Source organism: Eretmochelys imbricata, chromosome 15 (genome assembly GCF_965152235.1).
Source record: "Eretmochelys imbricata isolate rEreImb1 chromosome 15, rEreImb1.hap1, whole genome shotgun sequence".
Lineage (NCBI taxonomy): Eukaryota > Metazoa > Chordata > Testudines > Cheloniidae > Eretmochelys > Eretmochelys imbricata.
The window spans coordinates 15470931-15495840 of record NC_135586.1 but is presented as its reverse complement, the minus strand read 5'-3'; the positions used below and the strand labels follow the sequence as shown (position 1 = coordinate 15495840).

General features: G+C 39.2%; 1 protein-coding gene and 1 long non-coding RNA gene across 2 annotated transcripts; one reads left to right on the top strand and one right to left on the bottom strand.

Moving 5' to 3' along the window:
* Positions 1 to 444: 444 nt before the first annotated feature.
* UBE2L3 (ubiquitin conjugating enzyme E2 L3) lies at positions 445 to 22884 on the bottom strand. The gene is made up of 4 exons (XM_077834602.1): positions 22816 to 22884; positions 13394 to 13489; positions 6887 to 7073; positions 445 to 3314 (listed from the first exon to the last, which is right to left on the bottom strand). The coding sequence occupies exons 1-4, from the start codon at positions 22840 to 22842 to the stop codon at positions 3160 to 3162; spliced, it is 465 nt and encodes a 154-aa protein (XP_077690728.1). The 5' UTR covers positions 22843 to 22884; the 3' UTR covers positions 445 to 3159.
* LOC144275422 (uncharacterized) lies at positions 4778 to 6662 on the top strand. Its single transcript, XR_013348027.1, has 3 exons — positions 4778 to 4807; positions 5412 to 5502; positions 6647 to 6662. It is a non-coding gene; the product is annotated as an uncharacterized LOC144275422 (long non-coding RNA).
* Positions 22885 to 24910: the final 2026 nt, after the last annotated feature.

Genomic DNA, 24910 nt, shown 5'->3' with positions numbered 1-24910 from the left:
ATGAGTACTTACTATGAATTTTCTTTGATCACACAATCATCAGAACATCCTCTCTTTTCTACTGTTTGTGCTCATTTTCTGCTGCCTTCACCTGCACTGAACACTGTGAAATCAGCATGAGTGGCCTTAACCGATTCAGTTCTGTACTGTGAATAGTAGAGAATTTTGTAAATGTCCATCTTTTTAAATGAATAGGACAAAAACAGGATTTTAACAGTCAAATGAATTGAAAGCACTTTCAGGTGGAAGTGTGAGTAAAGAACTCCTCATTTTAAGTACATGGACTTTTAGCTGAACTATTTTTATGTAAATAGGGAAATGATAAAGTGCTCTGAGAAAGTCTTGAGAGATATGAAGTTCACAAGAAGAATACTCAACAAACCAACGATAAGCTTTCCCTGTATACAGATATTTTCAAAATTCAGTCAGTCTAAAAATAAATCATGCCACAAAGCCTTTGAGAGCCTTTTTATTACAGATAGCAGAATGGAATTGCAGAAAGCCTACACCAATACTCTTGGGTGTATCGTTTCACCAGGATGCTGTAGTTCGGGGTTTTAAACTGGATGTTTAGAACTGAGCATGGCTTAGAGAACCAGATAGGACAAGAGCTTGAATTCCTGAGTTAACACAGGACTGGCTTAGTACTCTTCATTTGTCTACTCCCACTTCAACCATACAGTACACATACTTATTTGGTCTGTATCTTTTGCAAAGAGAGTCACCTATAAGTAAAAGCTACTACTTGTGTTTCACATCTTGTGGTTTGGGTACTGGACTATAAAGAAAGCAAGAAGAGAACTGAGATTAATATTTTCTTCCACCTAACCCCTACACATAAAATTAGATAATAGGCACGACCTTGCTATAGGCTGATGTGAATTTGAACTGCAGTTCCTGGAATTATCCAACCTCTTCAGTTCCCTTTCAGTGGTATCTAATGGCACCAATTCACATGTATGCAGCATTTATCCTGAGAGGTTTACAATCAGAAGGTATATTCACTTTTATATAGAAACAAGAGTGACAAACAGGTGCTACAGTTTTTATAAATATGAAAGGATAATTTGGGCAATGGCAAGTTTCCATGCTAACAGACGTGATCAAGAGGAGAGAAAAAACAGTGGGCCATTTAGGTATCTGTTGCAGAAGTTACACACACTTCAGTTTGACAGATAATTTGGCTTTTTTTTTTTTTTTATTATGAATCAGTGAGCGTGAATGAAACAAAATCAGTACGAACTTTCTGCAAATGAAGACACAAAGATGAGAAAATTTGGTAATAGACAGTGCTCTCACCAAGCCTGAAAACACTTAGGAAATGCAAGTTTCCTTAAATAAGGTGACCACGGTTTAACTTTATTTACCTGCCAAAGAATCTGTCTAAGAATACTTAAACATGAAAGTTCTTAACGTCCCTCACTTTTAAAATGTTTTACTTTTCAACAAAGGTACTGGGCTGTCATTCTTTATGCTAAATTCTGAATCAAAGCTGGATCTAGATAAAAAAGGGCTGGGCAGAAAAGACCGGAAACATACAAGACATTAAAACCTAAAGGGTCTCTACTGCTCCCTAGACACACAAAAGTCCTGAAACATTGCAAAGACAGAGGCTGTACTAATGCTGATCGTAGGAGTACAAATAACCATCTGGGTGTGAAGAATTTACTAATACAGCTTCCTGCACATCAAAATGATATGCACTCCTAATTTCTGGAAATCAACCTGCTTGTTCAATAAGATATCAAAATTCTAATGATTGGGAAGAGAAGGCGGTTTGTGTGGCTATGACCTCACTTTAGATTTAGGGGGAAAAAACAGGCAGTTAAAAAATATGAAAAACAGATTATAAAGGGTACTGAGTCCTGAACAGTCCTTTTTTCTGAGCAGGCATGCCTTGGATTGAAGGGAAAATAACTTATTCAGGTAAAAATAAGATAGGAGGGAGTGTTACTTTAAATACTCATTGAATCATCTAACTCAAGCATAGTATATTATTTCTTACAGATATTTATGAACAGTACTAGTGAAATGTATTCTAGTTATTAGTTTATTGCTTAATGCTATTCTCATACCATTTTCAAAAAAAGAATCATACAATAATTGGGGGGGGGAGGGGTTTGCCATCCCAAAAAAATACAGATGGTTTCATAATACATTTTGATGGAAAGATGTACTCAAATGATTAGCCGTGGTGTCAGATTTAGCTTTTAATTTCAAAATTAACATTTCCAAAAAGTATTGATTTTTAATTCAAACACAGTTTGTTACTTTGGTACCTATTGGTCCCCAATTTCTGAAACTCTTCTAAAGTGGTTGAAATGCTGTTCTGTGCAATTTTTTCTAGCTAGTCTGCATAGATATTAAGAATTAAAGTGAAAGAACTTCATAATCACATTCCACTATTCATTTGCTACAGAATTTTTTTTTTTTTTTTTTTTTCAGTTTTCCGAAACCAGCACATAAGTCATATTTTAATTCAATCACGCACACAAAACTTGGGTTTCCCCATTTAATAAACATTATTGTGGTAACATCAGCCAGATTTACATAAGACCTAGGCTTTGTTTCTGATTGTTTTTGTGGGGGGGTTGTTTTTGTTTATTATGTTACAAACTGAAGTTAAGGGGAACTTGCAACCTAAGTTCCACAAAGAACAGTGCAACATCTAAAGAGAAAAGTAAACAGAACTACCAAACATTCAACCATTTTCTGTCAGGACAGGAATATATGTTTTCTAAGACATCAGTTTGGGGGAAGAAAATTAAATGAAAAATTAAATGAACGCAAGATAGTGGGAACTGCAAGGGAAAATAAGAAATAGCCACAACCTTTTGAATTTTAAGGGCAGAATATAAGTCTAAGATATTTTTGATAAATTCTGACAAGAAAAAGAAACAGCATCCTTTAAAGTATACTGAAGCAGTGATTTTTAAACAAAGAAAGCAGAACTAGAACATCTTAAATGTTTAATCCTTTCTTTACAGGTTACCTAGACCACTTTTGATTAAGAAAACTGTAGAAAGTTAGTAACAGCCACAAGTTAACACCAAAAGGTGGCACTTGTCAATTTTCCATAGAGTCCTGCTTTGTGGTGTGTCTGAAATGCACTGCTCCGGATCTTCTAACACACGTTGCTGACATCAATTGTGTCAGATTTTAGTCCACTGGTCGCTTTTCACCATATTTCTTTGTAAACTCTTCAGCGTTCTTACAGAATTTTTTACGGTCCTTAGAGTATTCTTCAGCTAGGTCAGCCCGAAGGGGGTGCTCGGGCTGTGGGTCATTCACCAGTGCTATGAGGGACTGGATTACTGTCAAAAGAAGTACAAGTACTGTCAGTGACTTGAACATTTAATTTTTAAATAGCCAAAATGTAAGAGTGATGCACTAAAAATAAGAGTTTAAATGGTGTTAAAGAATGTCCCTATAAATCTGTATGCTTTCCAAAGACAGACCAATACATTGTATGAACAAGTACATAGCAACCGCACGCAGTTCAAAATTTTAGGTTGGTAGTGATTCTGAATTCATAATTCATCTCAAGAAGGGAAAAAACTGGAAGTTGACACTAGAAAACTAATGAACAAATCCCATACAGCTCAAACTGCATTCCAGATTTTCTGGCTAAGTAACTGGCGCGACTGATGAAACATATTTTATCTAGCTGTATATGGAAGAAACTACCATTGTTACAAACAACCTGGTCTAAAATGAATACAATAAATTGGATATTCTCTCATTTCCTGAAACAATTTCTACCATTACTCCAACATGAATTGCAAATATACCTGCTGGTGAAGATATACTGGATGAACAAACTGGTAATACTTCAGGGTGATTCTCACCCCAATATTCATGACCATGCTCTAAAAACGTCAATGTTCTTCATGAGAAATGTCTGTCTTAACCACATTAACCTAAACTAGACTCAGCACTCAAATTATGGACTTGACAAACTGCTGTGAAATCTAAAGCTACTTTGTTTTTTATGTTCCTTTGGCCATTAGGAACTAATTAGCTAAACTGACAGGCTGCAGCAATCACAAATTCTCATACTGTACTACACGGTGTGCAGTCATTGAAAGGAATATGCACAAATGGAAGCTAGGTTATCTGCGATAAGTATCTTAGATCTACAGAAAATAGGTGTGTAGAAAAAAACAGGAGTTCACTGTCTGACGTTCATTCATCATACCCCAATCCAGTCAGATTTCGGGGTCTCAAACAATATACAGCATTGCTCCCCTGCTTTTCAGGCAACTATGCCAAAACTTTATTAACTTAATATTTTCCACACTGGTAACCAGCTGTCATATGGAATGGAAAGCAGCTCTCTGGAATGTTCGGGTATAAAAATCATTTAAAGGAAGTTTCCCTCCCTCAACACCACAGTTGCTTGATAAATATAGTACTTGTAGAAGAGGGAAGTCTCTACTATAGTCTCTACTACAGCACTGAAATGCGCTACAGACTTTTGTAACATGTTGCAAAGTCTGTAGCAAAATTCAAGGGGCATGGTTAACGCACAGTTCAGTCTCATTAATGCTATAAAGATGAACCATATTATAATCTTGTGGGAGGATAACTGTTTGGACATGTTTTTGAGAGTTTGGAATGGCCTCAAATCAGGCTACAAATTACTGTTCTCCTGCAGGCATATCATCTTCCTTCTCCATACTTCCCAACTTTAAATGCACTCATATTTCCCCATGCTCAACTCCACAACAGTATCTCAGCAGATGAGGATTTGGACTCTGTTCATCACTCGGGCATCTATCACATCATTTCAGAGTTCACCAAAATGGTAACTAGAATACTACATTCAGGTGCTTCTGCCAGAGGGTCTAATGTATTGCATTCACATCACTCACCCATCTGGGAGCGAGGAACATAGCTCGAGACCAAAACTTGGATCCCAGTAGGATAACCTATTCCTCTACTTCTAAGGTAGGGGCTGGCTTACATGTGCTTATCTTAAACTAGAGTTGTTTAAATAAAGTACTGAAATCAGCCAATATCAACACAATTGACTTATGAGACAGCTGCATCTGAGAGCTGCCACCATACTAAGCCAAATATCAACACTAGAGTATGCCACAGCTCCTCTTTCACAGACATTACATAATTAAATGAAAAAAATATTACAGCAATATTTAACACACACAAGTCAGGCCCTAAAATAGTATTAAGATGAGTTAACAGTAATGCAATCACAATGCACATGTATCTTTTTAATATTAAGTGGCTGTAACCTTAAAATGTAGTATAGCCTTAAGAGGTGCATTTGGTATATGAAAGGTGTGATGAGTTGAGACCCCTAAACTTTCCTTTTTCCTGACATTTGTGTGTTTAAAGCTATCATGATACTGCATTGAGTGATGCTGCATTTTTCCCTTTGGTTCCTGCAGACTTTAAAAGTCATATCTTGCAGCACAGCATGGAGATGAGGAAGAGTGCAGGGGACTGGACTAGATGATCGAGGTCCCTTCTAGTCTTACGGTAAGAGGAATGTGCATGTCAGCCAGACTGGCAATATTTGGTTGCAGACAGTTTTATGCAAGGCTGGGGCAACAAGCAGTGAATTTACATTGTGAAGACTCTTTGCCATTGCAAGAGAGAAACTGAATTTTTAAACACAGCATAAACTTGCAAAATGCAGCAAAAATCAGCAATGTTTTTTCACCCAGGATTTTTCCAGATTCCTGATTTTAAGGCAGTTTTATTTTTCCCCTTGTTTATTTTAAAAAGAGGATTTTGCTATTTTCAATTATTAGTATCAGCTGAAGCTGCTAAGCAAAGCCCAGGTGTTAGGCCAAGTAGAGAGACCGTATAGTTCTCCTTTTACTCTTCTGTACCAGACATACTCTGAAGCACCATTTTAAGTTTTTAGCAGATGCACAGTCCCAACTTAAATTTTCCCCCAAATTTGGCTAAAGGGCTATTCCTCCTGGAGGACTCACCATGTGATAGATTTGGTGGTTTTTATTTGGCTATTTAAGTTACTGGTGGGCAAAAATACCTCAATTAGTTTCCTAAATCCTTCTCTGGGCTGAGATCAGACATAGTATTAGGAAGTTATGAGTATATGGAAGTGAAAAGGGGAGGTCAGAGATGTAAGGGTTTTCATGGACATCCATATTAACTGTAGTATTTGTTTATTGTCAACACATAGTTCACGGCGAGAAACTGACAGATGGGGACTAGGAGAAGGGAAATTTTTGGTCAAGGATACCTGCACAGACTCTGCCTCCTACATAAAAAAAAGCTCTTCGTGGTCACTAAAGCTCTGATGAAATATAGAATCTCTCTATTATTAATTTGGGTTTATAACACTAAAAAAAGCCCATACAAAAAAGGAGCTCCCTAACAATAGTTATACTTACAATAGTCACCCAGCAGCATTCAATACCAATATATAAACCAATTAGTTCAGCCAGCCAGCCAGCAAACGGAGACAAATTCTCAGCCTGACAATAAATAGAAATAGAAAAGTCCCTCAAACCCAACCGTACCCTAAAATGTTTAAGGTCTTATCCAAGAGACCTCCACACTAAGTCTCAGAGTACTCAATTTATCATCTTTTAAGAACTAAGAGAGGAGCCATCTTTGTTAGGATTTGAATCTGTCGTTCTATGGTTTCCAGGTATTTCAAACCTGACGCTCTGATCATCAGTGATGGAGCTCCACAGCAACACATGCTAAGTCATGGCATTATCCTAACGTATCACTGAAGATCAACCACCACTGATTCACTACATTCCCAGAGGGGGTACTCCATTGCACAAACCTACAGACAACAGATACCTTGGGATAATACCAAGCATCCCTTGGCTTTAACCAACACAGTTACTTGAGATTAAGTTCACCATACACAGTGTCTTACCTTGGTCAGTTTTGGTTGCTGGCTTCCAGTTTTCAGCACTAATTACTGGCAGACAAACCTGCCCCTTTTCATCGATGTTAGGGTGATAGATCTTTGTTTTAAATGTAATCTTAGGAGGTTTGAATGGATACTCTGCTGGAAAGTTGATTTCGATTCTGAAGGCTCCCTTATCATATGGAGGATTGTCCTGCAAATGAAAAGACAGAACATTACGGGATTTAAGACATCAGAAGAGATACACGGGAAGGGACTGTGTGCTCAGTCTTTTGAATGGTCCATGTTTAAGATACACCTGTTGTCTGTATAGGCCTTCAAGTCCATTTACATGTCTAGATTTAGGTTTATGTGCCAGAAAATATCAAAACCATAATATTCTTTTGCAAAGGGGTAATAGTGTTTTGTCAGTATTTGTATTTACCTTGAAAGGAGAAAAAAAGCAATGCATGTTATGGCAGCACTGAGGGGTGGCTGACATTTCTACTTGGTGAAAGCAGAACTTTGTGACATTGATAAAGAGGCCTCCAATCTCACAACTGTTAGTTATTCCCAGTTTCACAAAGGTTTTCGAGTCCTTTCTTAGATACCCATTTTCTTCCTCAAGTTTTCAGTTTCTGTCTCTAAACCTAGTTATTTCATTTCTCCCAACATGGTGGTACAAACAGAGCAATTTGACTTGTCAGGTTTCCCTCTATGTTCTGAGAGAACCTTTTTGCTTTAGCTGACTGCATAAAATCTGCTGATCATTCATTTTTTTACTGCATCTGCTGATGAGAACACTGAATTCATGTGCAGTTTCGGGTGCTTTTCATCAGATCATATTGGGAGGAGTACAATAAGAGGACTATGAAAGTAGGGAGAGTGAAACTGAACAAGACAATGCTCAGAAACTGACAGCAACTGCAGCTAGACACAGTAGTCCTAGTTTCAAAAATTATTTTGAGAAACCCAGAAGAAAAATCAACTATTGATATTTTTAGAGTTTATCAAAATATAACATTTTATACTGCAAACAATAATTCCAGCATGATAAAACTACTCAGGATATTGGGGAAAGGGAGATTCAGAATAGCTGGAAGTGAGTTTTTACTTAGTGTACGGTTTAACTTCCCCCACCTAGCAGCCAGTCAGTCCAATCCCTTTAATCAAAACCATTTTAGAAATTAAAAATGAGCTCTCCAGTATTAGCATCTTTAGGGAAAGAACAACACTCTACAGGGAAAGGAAAATAGTATTAAATCTATGGGGAGAGATTCTGTGTTGTCCTCGAAGACAGAAAAGAACTCAAAAGCTAGGATGTGGGGTGGTGAAGATGCCTTTAAACCACTTTACATCCATCCAGTTTTCTCAAGTGACCCTGGCATAATTTAGTCAGCCTTGGAAGCCTGTTTAACTTACAACAGCGTGCCCTATGAGCCGTACTGCTGCCTGGAATCTCTGCAACACTTCATACTGAAGCTTCACCCTGGCCCAGATACACTGTCGAGTCAGGGCTTACAAATCTTTCACAGATCCTGTGCTGGCCAGATCCTGGGCTTTTACAGCTACTTTATACAGCTATAACCCTTATTCCCAGCACAAGAGGTCAGAGCAGGGGTAAGGATCTGACTCAAGAAGCTGAATTACAAGATTGCATGCAAAGGGTTGTTCATCACTTATACTTGAACATGTATGACTGTAATGCTCACTTTGAATGTTTGCGCTACACCTTTCACTCCCCAAAAGGCCATCCATTGTGACCAGTATTTAAAAGGAAGATTCAGTTTATGATAAATCAGTAAATGTATTTTACAAGGGCACAAGGAGTCTGATGTTCTTTTATGTTTCATATTTTGGTGTTCTTTTATATTTCATATTTTGAAACTGAAACAAATATAGTATAGAAATTCAATGACATGCATAAATTTGTTTCAATGTATAGAATACGAAACCATCTTATCCTGCAAGGTTTTTTTTTAAATTAATGTCCTGTTATAAATCATGTAAAACAAGCAATATAAAAAAAATCTGACACAAATCTGTAGAGGAAAAACCCAAAATAACAAGCTGTCTTTGACTTGTATCATAACCGGGTGACTGCTTATTCCTTTAAACAATGTTTTAGAGACAAATATAGCAGGCTGAGCTACTTCTAGAACTGTATCCTCCACAACAACCTTAACTGAGTATTACACAAAATATCACTCAATAAGCCTGCCTACCGCATATGCCAGATAATTTCTCAATTGTACATCAAGGATCACTTTTACAAAAGCTGTGGAGAGGGGTTGGCCAGAAGGGAGATTAAAAATATAGAACTGGACAATCAATAACTAGCCAAAGCTAGTTGAAATACTGATAATTTGTTGTTTTTAAAAAATCCTTGTCAGCACTTTTAAAAAATACATATACCTGGTACTTCAAAAGCAAATTTAACATCAAAAAGCTTTCATCTGTACCCAGATTATGTCTGCTGATTTAAAAAAAAAAGTTTACTTAGTATGACAGCTGAATTTCAGACAATTCTAGACCAGTGAAGCAAAGAAAAGAGAGGATTATTATTTGTATTATGTCCTCCCTTTAAATAATGACCCAAGGTGCTTTTTAAATATGTACAAAAACATAAGATCCTTAATACATGTAGATTCAGCGACAAAACGTTATTTTAAAATAATTTCCTCATAATAATGCCAAAACAGGAGCTCAAAGTTCCGTTTCTCCTGCAAAAGCACATAACACAAACCTAAAGCGGTCTTTGGGATGCAACTCCCAATGCTGTTTTTGGTGTTTGTGATGTCATGAATTTGGAATACTTTTCTCTGCAAAGTTCAAGTGTTGATGAGCAGAAATCTTTGTTTTAAACAAACACCTCATTTTTAAAGCTACATATTTTCTGTTAATTTTTTTATTTTTTTAAGATCAAACATTTTGAGGGTTTTGGTTTGTTTGTTTTTTTTTATTTATTTTTTAAGAAATAGATCACCATAAAATGTTTTTCTTTAAAAAGAAAAGTACACTCTCAGCTTTAGGAAGAATGCCAAAGCAGTAAAATGCTGTACAAGAACCATAAACAGTGTTTTATTAAAAATATATTACTTAATAGAAATCTCCTCTCTAACGGTCAAATCCTGCTCACTTTATTCACAAAAGAGGCACTAAAGACTCAAAGGGATTATTTGCATCAGTCGTTCTACAGTGTTTCAAATCCAAAGGATCAGCAAGAATCTTGATGTAGCACGCATGATCCACGTTCAGGAGTGGCTTTCAACTAACAAAGCCAGAAGCGCTGCAGAGCTGATGTTGAAAGTCTTTAAGATCACATGCAGATTATATTTCTCTCCAGCTTTCTACTGCATCCAACCAAAAGGCAGTATTGATGTCCAAGTAGCCCAACTCTCCTTTCCACAGACTAGATGCAGCTGTTCATTCAGGAAAGTGAGCACGGAACTTGGTAGTGGAAAATGCCCAAAATAAAGAAGGTGAAAATCCATATGACTTCAACCAGACAATCCAATACATTGGATTCCTCCCTTCCCCTTTCCAACAAATCCCTCTCTATTTGACTAGTATAGTAGTAATTTACTTTTAGGGTTTGTCTAAACAGTGGGGTAATACAGTCTACAGAGGTGTGATTTCTAAAGCGCTCTAACGTATCAATATACCCCGTGGATCCTGCTGGTGCATACTACAGGTTCCCTAGTGAGTTTTCACATAATATAAACAGCATGCTGTTAAAGCACACCAGCAGGTTCTACACAGACCAATTAGTGCACAGCACCTTAGTACATTTTAGAAATCATATGCCCATATAATACATTTCCCCACCATGTAGACAAGCCCCAAAGTTGCCTATTAACACTCCTCTTTCAAAAATACAAAACCACGGGCAAGGTTTTTAAAAATGGATGCCTAAAGTTAGGTACCTAAATCCTTGCCTAAGTGCATACATAAGTGACCTGTTTTCCAAGGGGTGCCTAGATTTTAAAAACCTAGCAATTTGAGCCTAACTTAAGTACCCAATCCTGAAAATCCAGGCCAAATTCTTTTGCACTGAGCATTTTCAAGTAGTGAGACTAAATTTTTTTGGAAAGGCTATCAAATGGAATTAATTGCACATGTTTTCCCATGTATTTCCATCCTTTTCTCCATTATCTTGAGTCAACAGTTTTAAACCATGTGGATAGTCAGCTATGATACCACAGCACACCTTGGACTCCAGTTATTTTTGTACTGCCTGCACCAGTTTAAGACCTGTTGGTTTAAGCCCACCTTCTCTGGCATAAACAAAGTATTCTAGCAGAGCTGTTTTAAAACAATTTCAAAATTATTCCTGCTAAAATGAGGGTAAATACGGTTTGCCTGGCTACTATGATACAACCATAACTGTTTTAATACTCTTATCACCAAGTCTTAATGGCCAGGCAAACTATGTTTACACCAAATTAGCAGGAACCATTTAAAAATAGTAAAAATGGATTCACTAACATGATCTAAGTGCCAACATACACAAAGCTTTTGTATTTGCTTAGTCTAGCTGTTTCAAAGCACAAGATTCTTTACATGTTACTGCGTGAGCTGTGAATTATGGGCTACCTCCACATAAACAGATACCCGGAAAATAGTAGCGTGCCTACATCTCTCTCTCTCCCCACCCGCAACTAAGTTGACAATAAGTGATTGTTAAGCAACTTAAATGCTCAAATCACCTTACAACAGTGTTTGTTTTATAGTCTACGCAGCTTAATCTCAAAAGCTCTGTCCTCCCTACAGACTTCTAAAAATTTCATTATGTATCACGTACAAACCTAGGTTACATTTAGTGCGGTCAGAATTCAATTTTTTCTAATTTTTACTGTTGAAAATAATTTTTTTTTTTTTTTTTTTTTTAAAAAAAGGTTTTTTTCCTATTTTGAACTATTGTGATTTTTGCTGTTGGGGGGAGGGTGGGGGTAGGGCTGGGGTTAGGGCAGCGCTAACAGCAGGGTTGCAGGGGGTTTCCTGTGCAGCTGAGGGGCCCAAGACACCAGGTACAGGGGATGCTGCAGTCATCCTGGCCCAGTAGAGATCTCCTTCAGACCTGGCCAGGGGTAAGGATTAGCCCTGGGTCATGAAGCTGGCCACCCCACTGCTGAACTGCTCCTGCTTGGGGATGGCTACCATGTTCTGGGCTGGTGAATGAACAAGTGGGGCTGTAACCATGGAGCTGCAGGGCCGGTGACACTGGATCCCTGCAAGCACAAGGTGCAGGGAAGGCTGGGGTCCTGGCGGGGCACAGGAGAGATCCCCATCCAGGACTGTGAGGAGGAAGAGGAGGAGGAGGACAAAGATGAGTCCCTGGCTGTGGGGGAGGCCACCCCACTGCTAAATGGCTCTTGCCCAATGATGGAGCCATTCAGCAGTGGAGTAGCCTCCTCCACGGCTGGGGACAATACTGACTTCTCCTCACAGTCCTGTCCAAGGGTCTCTAGTCTGCCGGGCCAGGACCACAGCTTTCCCTGCATCTCGTGCCTGCAGTGATTAGGCGTCTCCAGCCAGGAATGTGTGAGCCATCCCCAGACAGGAACTCTTCAACTACAGGGTGATGTCTGGCACAGCCAGAGACTTGTGGTCCTTCTTTGCAGTCCTGGCCAGGGATCTCTGCTCCAATGGGCCAGGATAATCGCAGCCTCCCCCGCACCCTAATGCCTGCAAGGATTGGGTGTCACTGGTGCTGCAGCTGTCTAGAGAGCCCTCTGCAACTCTGCTGACACACAAGTAAGGGAGTGGGGCTGTGACAGCGAAGTTTCAGTGGGCTCCCTACATGGCTACAGCACTGGTGGTACCTAATTCCTACAGGTGCAAGGTGCAGGGAAGGTTGCAGTCTCCTGGTATTCTCAGCTGATGAGAGAGAATGCAGGTCCGTGCTAGTGAGGATGCAGAGAGCTCCCTGAACTGTTGCAGGAGCCATTCAGCAGTGGGTTGGCCTCCCCCACAGCTGGAGGCTCATCGTCCTTCCCCTTGCAGTCCCAGCCAGGGGCCTCGACTCCATCCCCACTGTGGTATCAGGTGAAGCGCAGGGAGCCCTCTGCAGCTGGATCCACTCACTCCCCTGAGAACAGGACTCCAGAGTACTCCCTGAATCGCCGGAGGGCCAGTGACACTTGATTGCTGCAGGCAAAGTGACTGTTACCAATTTATTTTCTTTTTTGTCAATTTCAGTGTGTCATCTGAAATCAGCATTTACCAAGTTATAAATTAAAACTGAATCCTGCTAAGCCTAGTTATTTTTATAACCAGTAAATAACAGGTATATTTTCATTCAACCATTCACTGGATCTTTTCTTCTTCAAACATAACCAGAATAACCAAAGTAATGTTTTATAATAGCAAATAATCACTCATTTGTCAGGGTGCAACAATTATGTAATGGCCACCTACAGTACTAATAAACTATGGATTTGCGAGAGTTTTTTCCCCCTCAGCACAAGTCATCACCAGGTACAAATGGTCTGTGGATTGCTTTTAAGCACAATATAAGTGTTCTATACTCACAGGAACAATAAGCCCTTGCCAAGTCAATAAATTAGCTTCATCAACCTGGATATTACGGAAGTTTTTCATTCCACATTTGCGGATTTCTTCAAGCTCCTGAAAAGCAAGCAGAGTGTAAGTATACATTAATAACAGTAATAAGCAGCATGTTCATTTATTTTTTTTCAAGAAACTTAGAAATGAAAATGGGTTCCTTTGTTTTATATTAAATGAGTTTGTGGTTTCAGAAGTGACAAGCCACATAATTAATAAAACAAATGGAATTCCTACACCTATAAAGAATCGGGGTTATCTAAGGCAGGGAATCAAAATCTTTATTTGCTGAATTAAGGGATATGCCATGGAGCTACAACAAAAGCATGGTTAATAATATTGCATCATAGCTATATATTTTATTTACACTTTTGTTACACTCACCTGTATATCAGATTCATTTGTTTAAAAAGCTTATTCTCAAAGAATTTGTGAATTGAGAATATTGTATCAACTTGTCAGCTACAAATACAAGTAACAGATGTGTTAGGACTTGTCTACGGGAGAAAGCTACGCTGGTTTAAAGGTATTATTTTAAACCAATCTAATGAAACTTATACAAACTACCGTGTGGACACTTATTTCGGTTTAAGATTTAAACTAAACTGAAATATGCCCACTTTAAACCAAAATAAGTATCCACACAGAGGTCTGTACCAGTCTAATTAGATTGGTTTTAAAACCAATCCAGTGCACCTCCATCATGTAGACAAAGATCCAAGTTAAGGCTGAAAAACAAAACAAAGTTAACAGCAATATTACAGCCATTTGGGTACTTACTTACCTACCTTCAGGAATTGCAATATAGTTAACTAACTGCATGAGCTAAGAAACTATATTATCCCTTCCTTTAGAAATTATTTCTGAGGGAATGACAAGCCTTGTGAGCCAAAATGTTATTAACTAGTTTTCAGTGAAAAAAAAAAGCCAATTACATACAAGTGTACACAATATTTTGAGAGAGTTTAGGTCAAGGAAAACAAACACTACGTCTATTTCCTTTATTAATAAATACATCAGTAGTTTGCAAAGGGCACTCGCAGTGAAACAAAAAAACTACTCTCTTATTCTTTTAGAACTAGAGTGTTACTATGGCATCATGATTAAATGTAAGTTCAACCGGAAGACCAAAGTCCAAACTCACATACAACATACACAATAGAAAATGAACCTTTACGTATGTCAGAATAGACATAAGCACAGCTAAGGAGCATGTCCAGAACATAAGGTTCAGACTTGTCTTCGAGACACTAGAAATGACTAATTAGTCTGGTCCCCTGGCTCCAGTGCCATTAAATATGCCCCAACTTGTTCAATATTACAGAAATAGGGGTTTTTGTGATTAGATTATGCTTTAGAGCATGAAGACACACACATCAAGAGTCCCCTGGATTGCCATTCATAGGGATATGCTAAACCTAAACCATGCTGTTCAGTGGAAGATAACCTTTATTAGCAGCAGCAATAAGGAGGCATCATATGTCCATTTTAACTATGAATCTAGTACTATGCTAGGTATTTGGTTTTGGACACTGAAAGTACAAAAGGTCTCAGTTCAAAAGCACAGAAGATTGTGGTGTTTTTCTGAGAAACTCAGGAAGGTACGTAACTAATTCAGTTGCGTTTTCAGCTGGTTCATTTCTTTTTTTTGCATATAGCACTGTTGTGCAGTCACATTGAACTACCCTTTTTCATAACCCACAATTTTAAACAATGAAGCCCATTCTAAACCAAAAATAACTTATGGGATATCATGAAATGGGCAAGTTACAGATACAGATCAACCATCACACATTAAAACAGAACATATGCATGACTGATGCCTTCTCCCACAAAACACAGATGGATAGAAAAATTGGTTATTTTAGACATTATTTAACTCTTGATAGATGTTTATATAATATGTATAATTTATATTAGTTTCTCTCAAATGGCCCCCCATTTAAGATCATGGTCACACTGTACTAGGTGTTATACAAAAAACACAGGAAGATATGGTCCCTGACCAGAGAGCTTACAATCTAATACATATAAAAGCAGATGAAGGATGAAGTAGTTATATAAAGACAAGTTAACTATCAAGTGATCAGTGTCTGTCTCCCTCTAAATAATTAACGCATTTAAATGTGGTAAGCTTTGAAAAAATGAAAAAAAAAAGATGTTAATTTAAAGAGGTAAACTCTCACGTTTGTTTTAAAAACTTGACATGTCTGTAATGTGGTTGATTTAAGAAATACAATAAATACAGTGCAGAAGTTAACTGTGGTCACCACAAAATTATTAAGCTTTGTATGTAACCAAAGAAAGTTTCAAATGAACCAGCAAGCCTCTCTCTGGTTCCCTTAAAATCCTTCATTCAAAGTTGACAGAATTAAGTTTTTCTCCAGTAACCCTACTGGCTCTGCAACGCTTCCATTTGAAATGACATATAATAGTGAAACCCATTCAAGAGACTCCCAGCCCATCAAGTATCTCCAAATATCTGAGCCTGATTCTCCACCACCTTTCACCTACTGTATCAATTTCTACTTATGCAAAGGAAGTACAAAGTAGGTATAAAAAGTTGCCATCTCAGACTAGAATATAATACATATATTTTAAACAGGCATGACTACACAAGGTGCAAGATTGTGGAGAATCAAGTCCTTGAGTACAATCCTACTCTGCCTTTACTAGATCATCATCTCCATTAGACAAACATTTTTTGTTAGTCCCTTGTGTGGCTGCTTCAAGTTTCACTTTATACTCAGAAATGACTGTCTGAAAGTAGCACTGTGAGGTTCCATATTTATTGCAAATCAGTAACTTCCATATTAAACTTATTCAGTTTAGAAGTGGCTTTTTGCTTACTGCCCCCCCTGCAAATTCAACCAGGAAGCTGCAAATCAAATTGTGTTCTTTCTGGATGATGCAATGCCAGAAATAAAGATTTTGTAACAGAAATTTAGTTACTTTTGTTGGGGATACACAATTCATAATAAAATATTAGCACAGCAAAGGCAACATAGCTAATGAATAAAAACATACTTTTGTCAAAGAAAGAAAGAAAATATGATTCTGCTGAATGTCCACAGGCAACAGGCTGGTAAAAGGTAGTACCACCATGTTCAGAGACAGAAAAATGACTAATTTCACCTTAAGATCACACTGACTCTGAAAGGACAAAAAGGTCTTTTGGAAGTGAGAGACTGAGGCCAAACATGCATTTTTTTCAAAAAGAAACCTTAAGGTTAGAAATGTAGCGAATAGCTCAATTCCCATTCTCTCCCACTCTCTCCCACCCCCTTTAATGTTGTTTTAAATAATGTAAATTATTGCCTCTGAGAGAGTGTACTAATAGCTAGAACACAGAAGTGGGAGTGCACACTCCTAATTCCAGTTCTGCCACTGACCCTGCGTGTGACATTGCTGAATTAGGTTTCCCTTTTATAACATGGAGACATCTACTTATTTTAAAGGGATGTGTTGGGACTTCAAGTAAGTAAAGTGTTTCGACAAGTTCAGATAAAAAACACAGTACAGTATATAACATGGAGAATATACTGTTTGATATGTAATATTTAATCTTCAGGTACAGCACTGAAGGGACCAGATCACAAAAAGCATTTAGTATTTTTCCTTACGTATGTTACAGTACTGAAAATGAAAAAAGTACTTTTCACCATTTATGCTGTTTGAAAGCATAAATTAAAAATTCAAAATCAAGCAAAAAGTAAAAAAAGAAAAATAACTTGAAATCTAGTCAGTTAAAAAAGAGTTAAAAGTAATTTCAAGTACTGCACTTGCACCCAAGTCCCTCTGCCAGTTTGTGATTTTATAAACAGGCTAAAAAAAAAAAATGTTCCTGCTGCTTTCTGAAAAAGCCACACAAACAAGGAAAACCAACTTTGGTCCCAATCCTGCAAACTCTTGCGCATATGAACCATCCCAAGACTGGGGCCTGCCTCAATGATTGTCTACACAGGGAAAACAGGGAAACTGACTATACGCAAAGGGTTTAAACCCAAAGCCCACTGAAATCAGTGGAAAGACTCTCATTGACTCCAATAAGCTTTGCATCAGGCACAAAGTAAATAAACCGAATAGAGAAAAAATATTCTGTAATCTTTTATTTATGAACAAGAGTAGGTAAACAATTTCTAAACATAAGTGTTTTTATGATGAATATGTCTCTTAGCCAGTGGTAAGAAGTTGATCTATTTCAATTTCTGGTTCTCTGGTACTGCAGGGCAGTGTTTGTTTTTTTTAAAAAAACTTTAAATTTAAATTAAAAAAATCATGAGAATATTTAGTTTTCATAAAAGCTGTAGTTAAGGTTCCATTGAAACATTACAATTTTGTGTTTTCACATATTCTTTATTTTCTGAATAATTCTTCTTTCCAGCAGAAAGTTTCTACGTTTGATCTCTGCTCAAAAGTGAATTTTGAGTAAAATATCGTCACCCATTTTTGAGTTATAAAACCGTACTGTTCTCACTCCTGCTGTAAAATGTGTAAGCTTTTTTTAAAAAACACCAACACGAAAACAGATAAAGTTTATGTTTCTCCTGACTAGTTGTTACTGAGGAGTAAAGGCCAGAACAATTAAAAACCTACACATACAAAGTATGAAAGCTATAAACTGAAAAAAATCTGATTAAAAATACAAAATTCTCAATAAATTTGGCGTTATTATACTGTTTACAACACTAAGGCATAATGTAAATACATGCCATCAACATTAATTACATGGGTGTGGTTCTGAGATTTATTTCACCGTGGAGTTCATTGCTTCATAAATGTTTGCTATGCAAATATGGGAGTACACAAAGAAAAGATTAAAATAATCTTCCTTTGCCATTCCTCACTTAAAACATAAAAACAAAAGCTTACATTAACAGACTATTAATTATACTTTTTTAAAAACTAAAAACCCCCAGAAGTGGAAATATTATAAACCTAATAGAAACCTTTACTTGGTCATATTATAGTTGGGACTTCAACAGGAGCTTTACCTGAGGAAGGAGTGTCAGATACTGTCCAAGAGTGTCTTCTGGACTACTAATTATGTTTTTAAATATATATCTCTATATACAGTAGTCCCAACCCAATTTAATAAAAGTACAAGTTCCATACATGGTATTTTATATTAACATGATGTATACCTACAAAGACAAGTAACTTCACCACCTTTCTCATATAAGCCTCCCTCTCATCTTTAACTGGACCACCAGCTAGTGTCATCTCTCCATCCACCTACCTTAGGATTTTATACTGTTGCCTATCACTGTGGTATCCAAGTGACTTCCGCATAAAATCAATAGCAACAACAAAATCCTTTATTATGGACACCATGGAGTCTCTGGCACTCCTCCCTTTCTGGGATCAAAACTCTGCTTGGGGTAGGGTTTTTGTGGTGTTGGTGAATAAGGGTTAGTAACAGTTTGGAAATAAACAGGGTCTTTGAATTGTGAGTGTCAGCTACGGTGTAAAAGCTCTCTCAGAAGGGAAGTCCTTACAGGGTTTCCTAAGACAGACTCCAGATTCACCACTTCCCTTCTGAAAGACTGTTCCATAGCTGGATCCTTTCGACAGAGAATGCTTTGTCACCAGCTCTCACATGCTTTGAGATCTGCACTGTCCTAGAAGAGCTCAGCTGTCACAGTGGCTTATAGATTAAAACTGGGTCTTTGATGTACTCAGGCTTAATCCACTAACTGCGTTTGTTATGATAAACTTGGGGCCTGATCCTGTAAAATGCTCATGCAAGTAGCCCCCAATGACTTCAATTAGACTATTCAGATGAATGAGAGTTTGTGACGAAACGCCACTATTTGCTGTTTGTACAGGGCCTAGCACAACGGGGCTCAGGCCCCTAGACACCACCACAACGCCCCCTCCCTGTTTTGAATGTTTATGATTGTAACCATACAATTGCATTTGTGTAAATTTTAGTATGTCATTAAAATTTGAAAGTTATTAAATATAATTTTAGAAATATTTGATTTTTATTGGTAAATATCAATTTCACTGTCACAAAACAAAACATACTTCAATCAATAATAACTAAAATGTATAGCCAGGCAAAGAAAGAAAAATGCTACTTGAGAACAGAGTCAAAACCCAAGGATTTAGATTTTTGAATTAGACTTGTTACGAATGGACTAACGAGAGGACTAGTAAAAACAGCTATGATTTGTTGACTTAAGGATATTTACTTTGTATATTTTGACATATTGACAATTTGTATTTTAAGTTATAAAGCTTGAATTTTTTGAATCTCAGTGTCTACTGTCATTAAATAATCTTCTGATTCCCCATAGCTTCCTGCAGCTGAACATTTAAAATGATAGAGAAAAGTGCTTATGACCCATAATTTCACAGAAATGTAAAAAAATTGATAAAAATCTAAAAAATGCTCAAAAATAAACATCAATATTATCCATTGAAATTACAAAAAATAAAAATTGAATTCTGCCAACACTAAATATAAATAATGGCTCTCTCAATTTAAAGAGAGAGATCAGTTTTCACCCGTAAAGTGGGGATGATACTACGATCTCCCACACTTTGTCTTGTCTCTCTTCACAGCAAGCACTATCACCTACCACAACAGGACTCTGATCTCAAGTGCAGCCTCTTGTTGTTGGTGTAATATAAATAAATAACCATGATCCATGTCAGTGGTTCCAAACAACTCCAGTACTTTGGAAATTGTTTTATTTTAATTCACTTACATCCCTGTTCACATGAATGTTATATTTTGAACAATCTGCAGGAGGTTCCAAATTTATTTTCAGTTATAAAACAAACTATATTTAGTTCAAAGATCTGTAAGAAAGTTAAGAGATTTTAAAATTATTATTAATTATTATTATTATTAACAAGTGTGAAAATACAGAGCTAAAATTGGATTTCCTTTGAGGTTTTGAGCATTCATTACATTTTATGACCCTAAGCTTTTTTAAAAAGTATAATTTAAATAACTGAGAAAACATCCAATTATCATCACTATTTAAAAAGAAAAAACAAAAACAGAATCTGTTCAGCAATGGAACACTTACGGATGCAGTTTGTGGTACTGTGGAACTGTACTACAGTCCAAAATCCTGAAACTGGGGGTGGGGTGATGGGAGTGGGTAATAATATCTACTAATTGTGGTGTATAAGAAGGAAATTTCTGAACTGTTAAGGGCATTTTGCAGCTGCTGAACTCATGGGGAAAAGTTTCTGATTACCACGATTCATGAACACGAAACAAAAATGAAAGTAAAATCAAGTAATAGATTCTCTATTCCCAACACCACGCTCTCAAATCAATCAAGGTCTGGCCACAAATTTTTTCTAGAAGAGATATGTCTAAGTGCAGACAGAAGAATCAAATGCTTCAAAAAACTATCACCTATATACTGTCTCTGTAAACATACTGCAGCAACAACACCATAAAACGTAGCAGAATGATAACTAGCTTTGGTAGATACTTAGCAATATTAACTATTGCCTCTGCAGCCCTCCAGACTTTTAAGATTATATTTTTTTTGCTCCTGTTTAGAAATGTACTAGGAGTATTTATGTACATTTTTTACTTTTCACAAATTTTAAAAAGGTATATATGACTGAATATGAAATTCAATTTCAAATAAAACAGAAAACCTAAGGTTATTAAAACATAAAATAACTACCCTTGTTCACCATGTGAAATGGAGGGGGTTCTTATTCTGACATATTTGCAACAACAGCTTCATATGTGGTAGCAGTTAAGATATATTATTAAAAATAAAATATATTAAAAAATAAACAAAAACCTAAGTTAGTTCAGCCTCATCAAGCTCCTCAGGAGCAGTTTATGTTCCTCGCTGACATGGATGTTATCTTGTGTGCATGACTCTGCATCGAAGGTGTTCTACTGTTTAAATTACAATCTACACTCAGAACAAATTTAAAATAGCAAAGCTAATCTTAAATGAAATCAATATTAAACTATCACAATTCTCTTTGTCCTTATAATCCGTTGGCATTTTTGAATGTATAACTCAAGTTTCACACCCCAATCCAGCATCCGGCTCGACAAGGATAGAACCCTATGTCCGGGTGGAACCCCATTGACCTCAGTGAGGCTCTGGGCAGGGCTCCACCGGCCTGAAGCCAGTTTCAGGATCCAGACTTAAAAGAACAAAAGTAATGGAAGTGGAACCAAACTTCTCTTCCATCAAGTACAAGATATGGGAAAAATGAAGAACATTGAACAACATTCAGTTTAGTCCTTGCATCTATGTATCATGTGGTTAAACTATATCATCTATCTAACTCAGGTTATGAACACCTAAGTGCAAAGATCAAGGTGTGTTTGTATTAATACCAGGTACAGAGATAATTACAGTTGTTGCAGTCCCACTAGGTGCTAAACAGAAAGTGTGGCAGATCCCTGCCCTGAGTAGTATGCAATCTGAATTGATGATAACGATGTCATCCACGACATAAGACTGTAAACTTCTGGGGGCAGTGACTGTCTTCCTAGGCATCGGAAAAGCATCTTACACATTGTGAGAGCTATTGCAAGAGAACAAATAATAAAGATACAAAACTGAACAACTGAATAGAATAAAACTACTAAATAAAACCAGTCTTAAGTAAAAACCAGCCACCACAGGCGGCGGCCGCGCTTTACACTATCATACATACGTCAGAAGGAACAGAGGTTTGGAAACGCAAATGCGTTTGTGTTTAAGGCAAACTGAGCGAAGTGACTTCTGAACCCAGGCCTATATGTCAACGGGATAAACCAGCCACGTCTCCCTCACGCGCGGGGCAGATTAACGTTAAAAGCACACAAATGCCGGACAAAACTCAACTTAAAATAAGCCTGGGAGGGGGGAACCCTCCGTCCGTCCGTCCCACCCCGTCCTATCCTCGTGGTCCCGGCAGGCCGGGGCTCCTGCCCGCCGGGGGCTGCGGGGCGCTCGGGCAGCCCTGCAGCCAGCTCGGGCGAATCGCCGCCATCCCGGCGAGCCCGGGGGGAGAAAGCCCCCGCCCTTCCTCTTTGCTTAGTCACGGCAGGAGCCCCCTCAGGGAGGGGCCCGGCGCCGGCCCGGGCCCCTCGAGCGCCCTTCGCTGGCTCCCCACACGGGGCCAGGCAGCCGCGGGGGCTGTGGGGCCCCCTGGAGCCCGGCCCCGGGCAGAGCGGGTGGAGCGAGGCCCCGCCGAGGCGCGGCCTAGATGCCGGCTGTTCCCGTTCCGGTCTCCTCGTCCCGCGGGCTGCCGCGGGGGGGAGGGGAGAGTTCCCCGCGCGCCCCGAGTCGGGGGGGGGTCGCTGCCTGCCCCCCCCGGCACGGAAGGGGCCCGGGGCGGAAGCGCACCTTCCCCAAGCCGCCCCCCACTCGGTCCTTCCCCGGCGCGGGGCTGGATGTTACCTTCATCAGCCTCCTGCTGGCCGCCATCTTGGATCTGCTTCTGCTGCCCCACAATGCATAGCGGCTGCGGGCTGGGCGGCTAAAGCCCGGCGCTTCCTGGAACGGGGGGGGGGAACGAGCAGCCCCTGTCTCCGCGCCGGGGCTGCCCCCTCCCTCACTCCCCCCACCTCGGGGGGCAGGAGACCAGACCCCGCCCAGGGGCAAGGGGATGCTCGAGGCTCCCCGCGCCTTTCCCGTGGAGAGCCTGCAGCTCTGGGCAAGGGGGGGGAAACACACCCCGTCCCCTCCTAGGGGGCCTGTACCCCGGAGGCAGGAGCGAGGGGTCCCCCCTCCCCGGAGGCCTGCAGGGAAACGTGACCCCCCCCCCCCGGCACACGCTGCGAGTGCGAGCTGCACACTCTTGGGAGGGGGGGCACAGGGACTGCACAGGCCACCCTTCTGAGAGAGGGACCCCGGACCCCTTTGGGGGGCTCCCTCTCAATGCTCCTGGGGGCCCCTGTGTGCGTGTGTGTACGAGCAGAGATCTGCACACACAGCGCTCTTGGGGCACAGGGCGAAAGAGGGGAGGGGACCCTTCGTCCAGCCCTCTTGGAAAGCCCTGAGGTGGGGCAGAGGAAGAGCCCAGCATTCACACTTCTGGGCTGAAGGGAGGGAAAACTGGGGAGGGCGCTGTACACACCTTTCTTTGGCACTAGCTTTAAGACAGTTTTAAAAGCCCCTTCCTTTATGTTGTTTGAGTTGGGCGGTTTAGTATTATCCGTTTTTTACAATTACTACTGCTGCTGGGTTGTATTTTATTTACTGTGCACCATCTTCCATGGAAGCATCTGTGGAAAGAGGAAATGTTACTGAATAAATCCACCTGATTCTCTGAGCCACTAATACTCCCTCTTTGGGGGTACCCTTACAGGAGTGGGGGGGCTGCAGTTCCAGCATAGACCAGGAAGTCATTTGAAACTATCATATGCCCCACTGATATCAGACAAGATGCGCTGAGTAGCCCCACCACAAAATACACTAGTACAGCTAGTTCAGGTGCCATCATCCTGCTGGCTTCCCCGCTGAAGCTGTGCATTCCTACTTTCTCCAGAAAGAATGAAATCTGTGGAATAGTATAGCTAATACTAACCAACACAACAATGTGATGTGCTTTATAGCCTTTTCCCAGGTCTCCAAACATGGTTGCTCCCCAACTTCATCTCTCCCTGGCTGGCTTCTCAATTTTCAGTAGACTTTCTAATGCACATTGTTGGCACAATCGTCTCTGGGAGTACTACCCAACTCCATTCTGTTTGTATTTGTGCCCCTTAGTTCCTTTCTGCATTGGACATGTCCCCAAGTGACTGAGACTTGGCAAATCTGACTCTTTAGGAAATGCTGTTCCTCTTTCCTGAAAAGCTTTAAGTCTTACAACAAACTTGTAGAGTCCTGTCAAACTCAGGTAATTTGAAAGGGTGAAATTTCAAACTGTTATGAGAGATTTTTAAAGTCTCATTAAAACATACATAATAAATTCCTTTGAGTGGCATAGAATGAATCCATCAAATAATAATTATTATTTAATCAAATATTTTGCCTTTCTGTGGTGCTTTTTGTTCCAAGAACTCAAAGAACTTTACTAACATTAGGTAATGAGTTAAATCATGCTACAACCCCTGGCAACTAATTTAATACCTACCTCATCGGGGTGTTGTGAGAAATAATTAGTTTGTAAAATGCTTTGACGGTTAAAATGCTATATAAATGTTAAGTGTTATGATTACTTTATTCTAATATTAGGCATTTAGGGATTATTATATCCATTTTGCTGATGGGGAAAATGAAGCACACAGAGAGGTTAAGCAAAAGGAGCAGGGTGACTCAGAGAGGTAACTGTATGTGTAGAGCAGTTGCAGCTGTGCCTAGCAGGTACACAGTGGGAGAAAGCTGACTATTGCTCAGGAAAGAAAGGAGAAAAGGCAGATGAGATGGAAAAGCTGCAGAGTCTCTCTGATAAAAGATCCTGGTGTACTACTGAAGTTGGATGTTTGTACTAAAGGTTTAAGAACATTGATATTTGATTAACAAGGACTAGTTGAAGTCTTACTGTACTGAA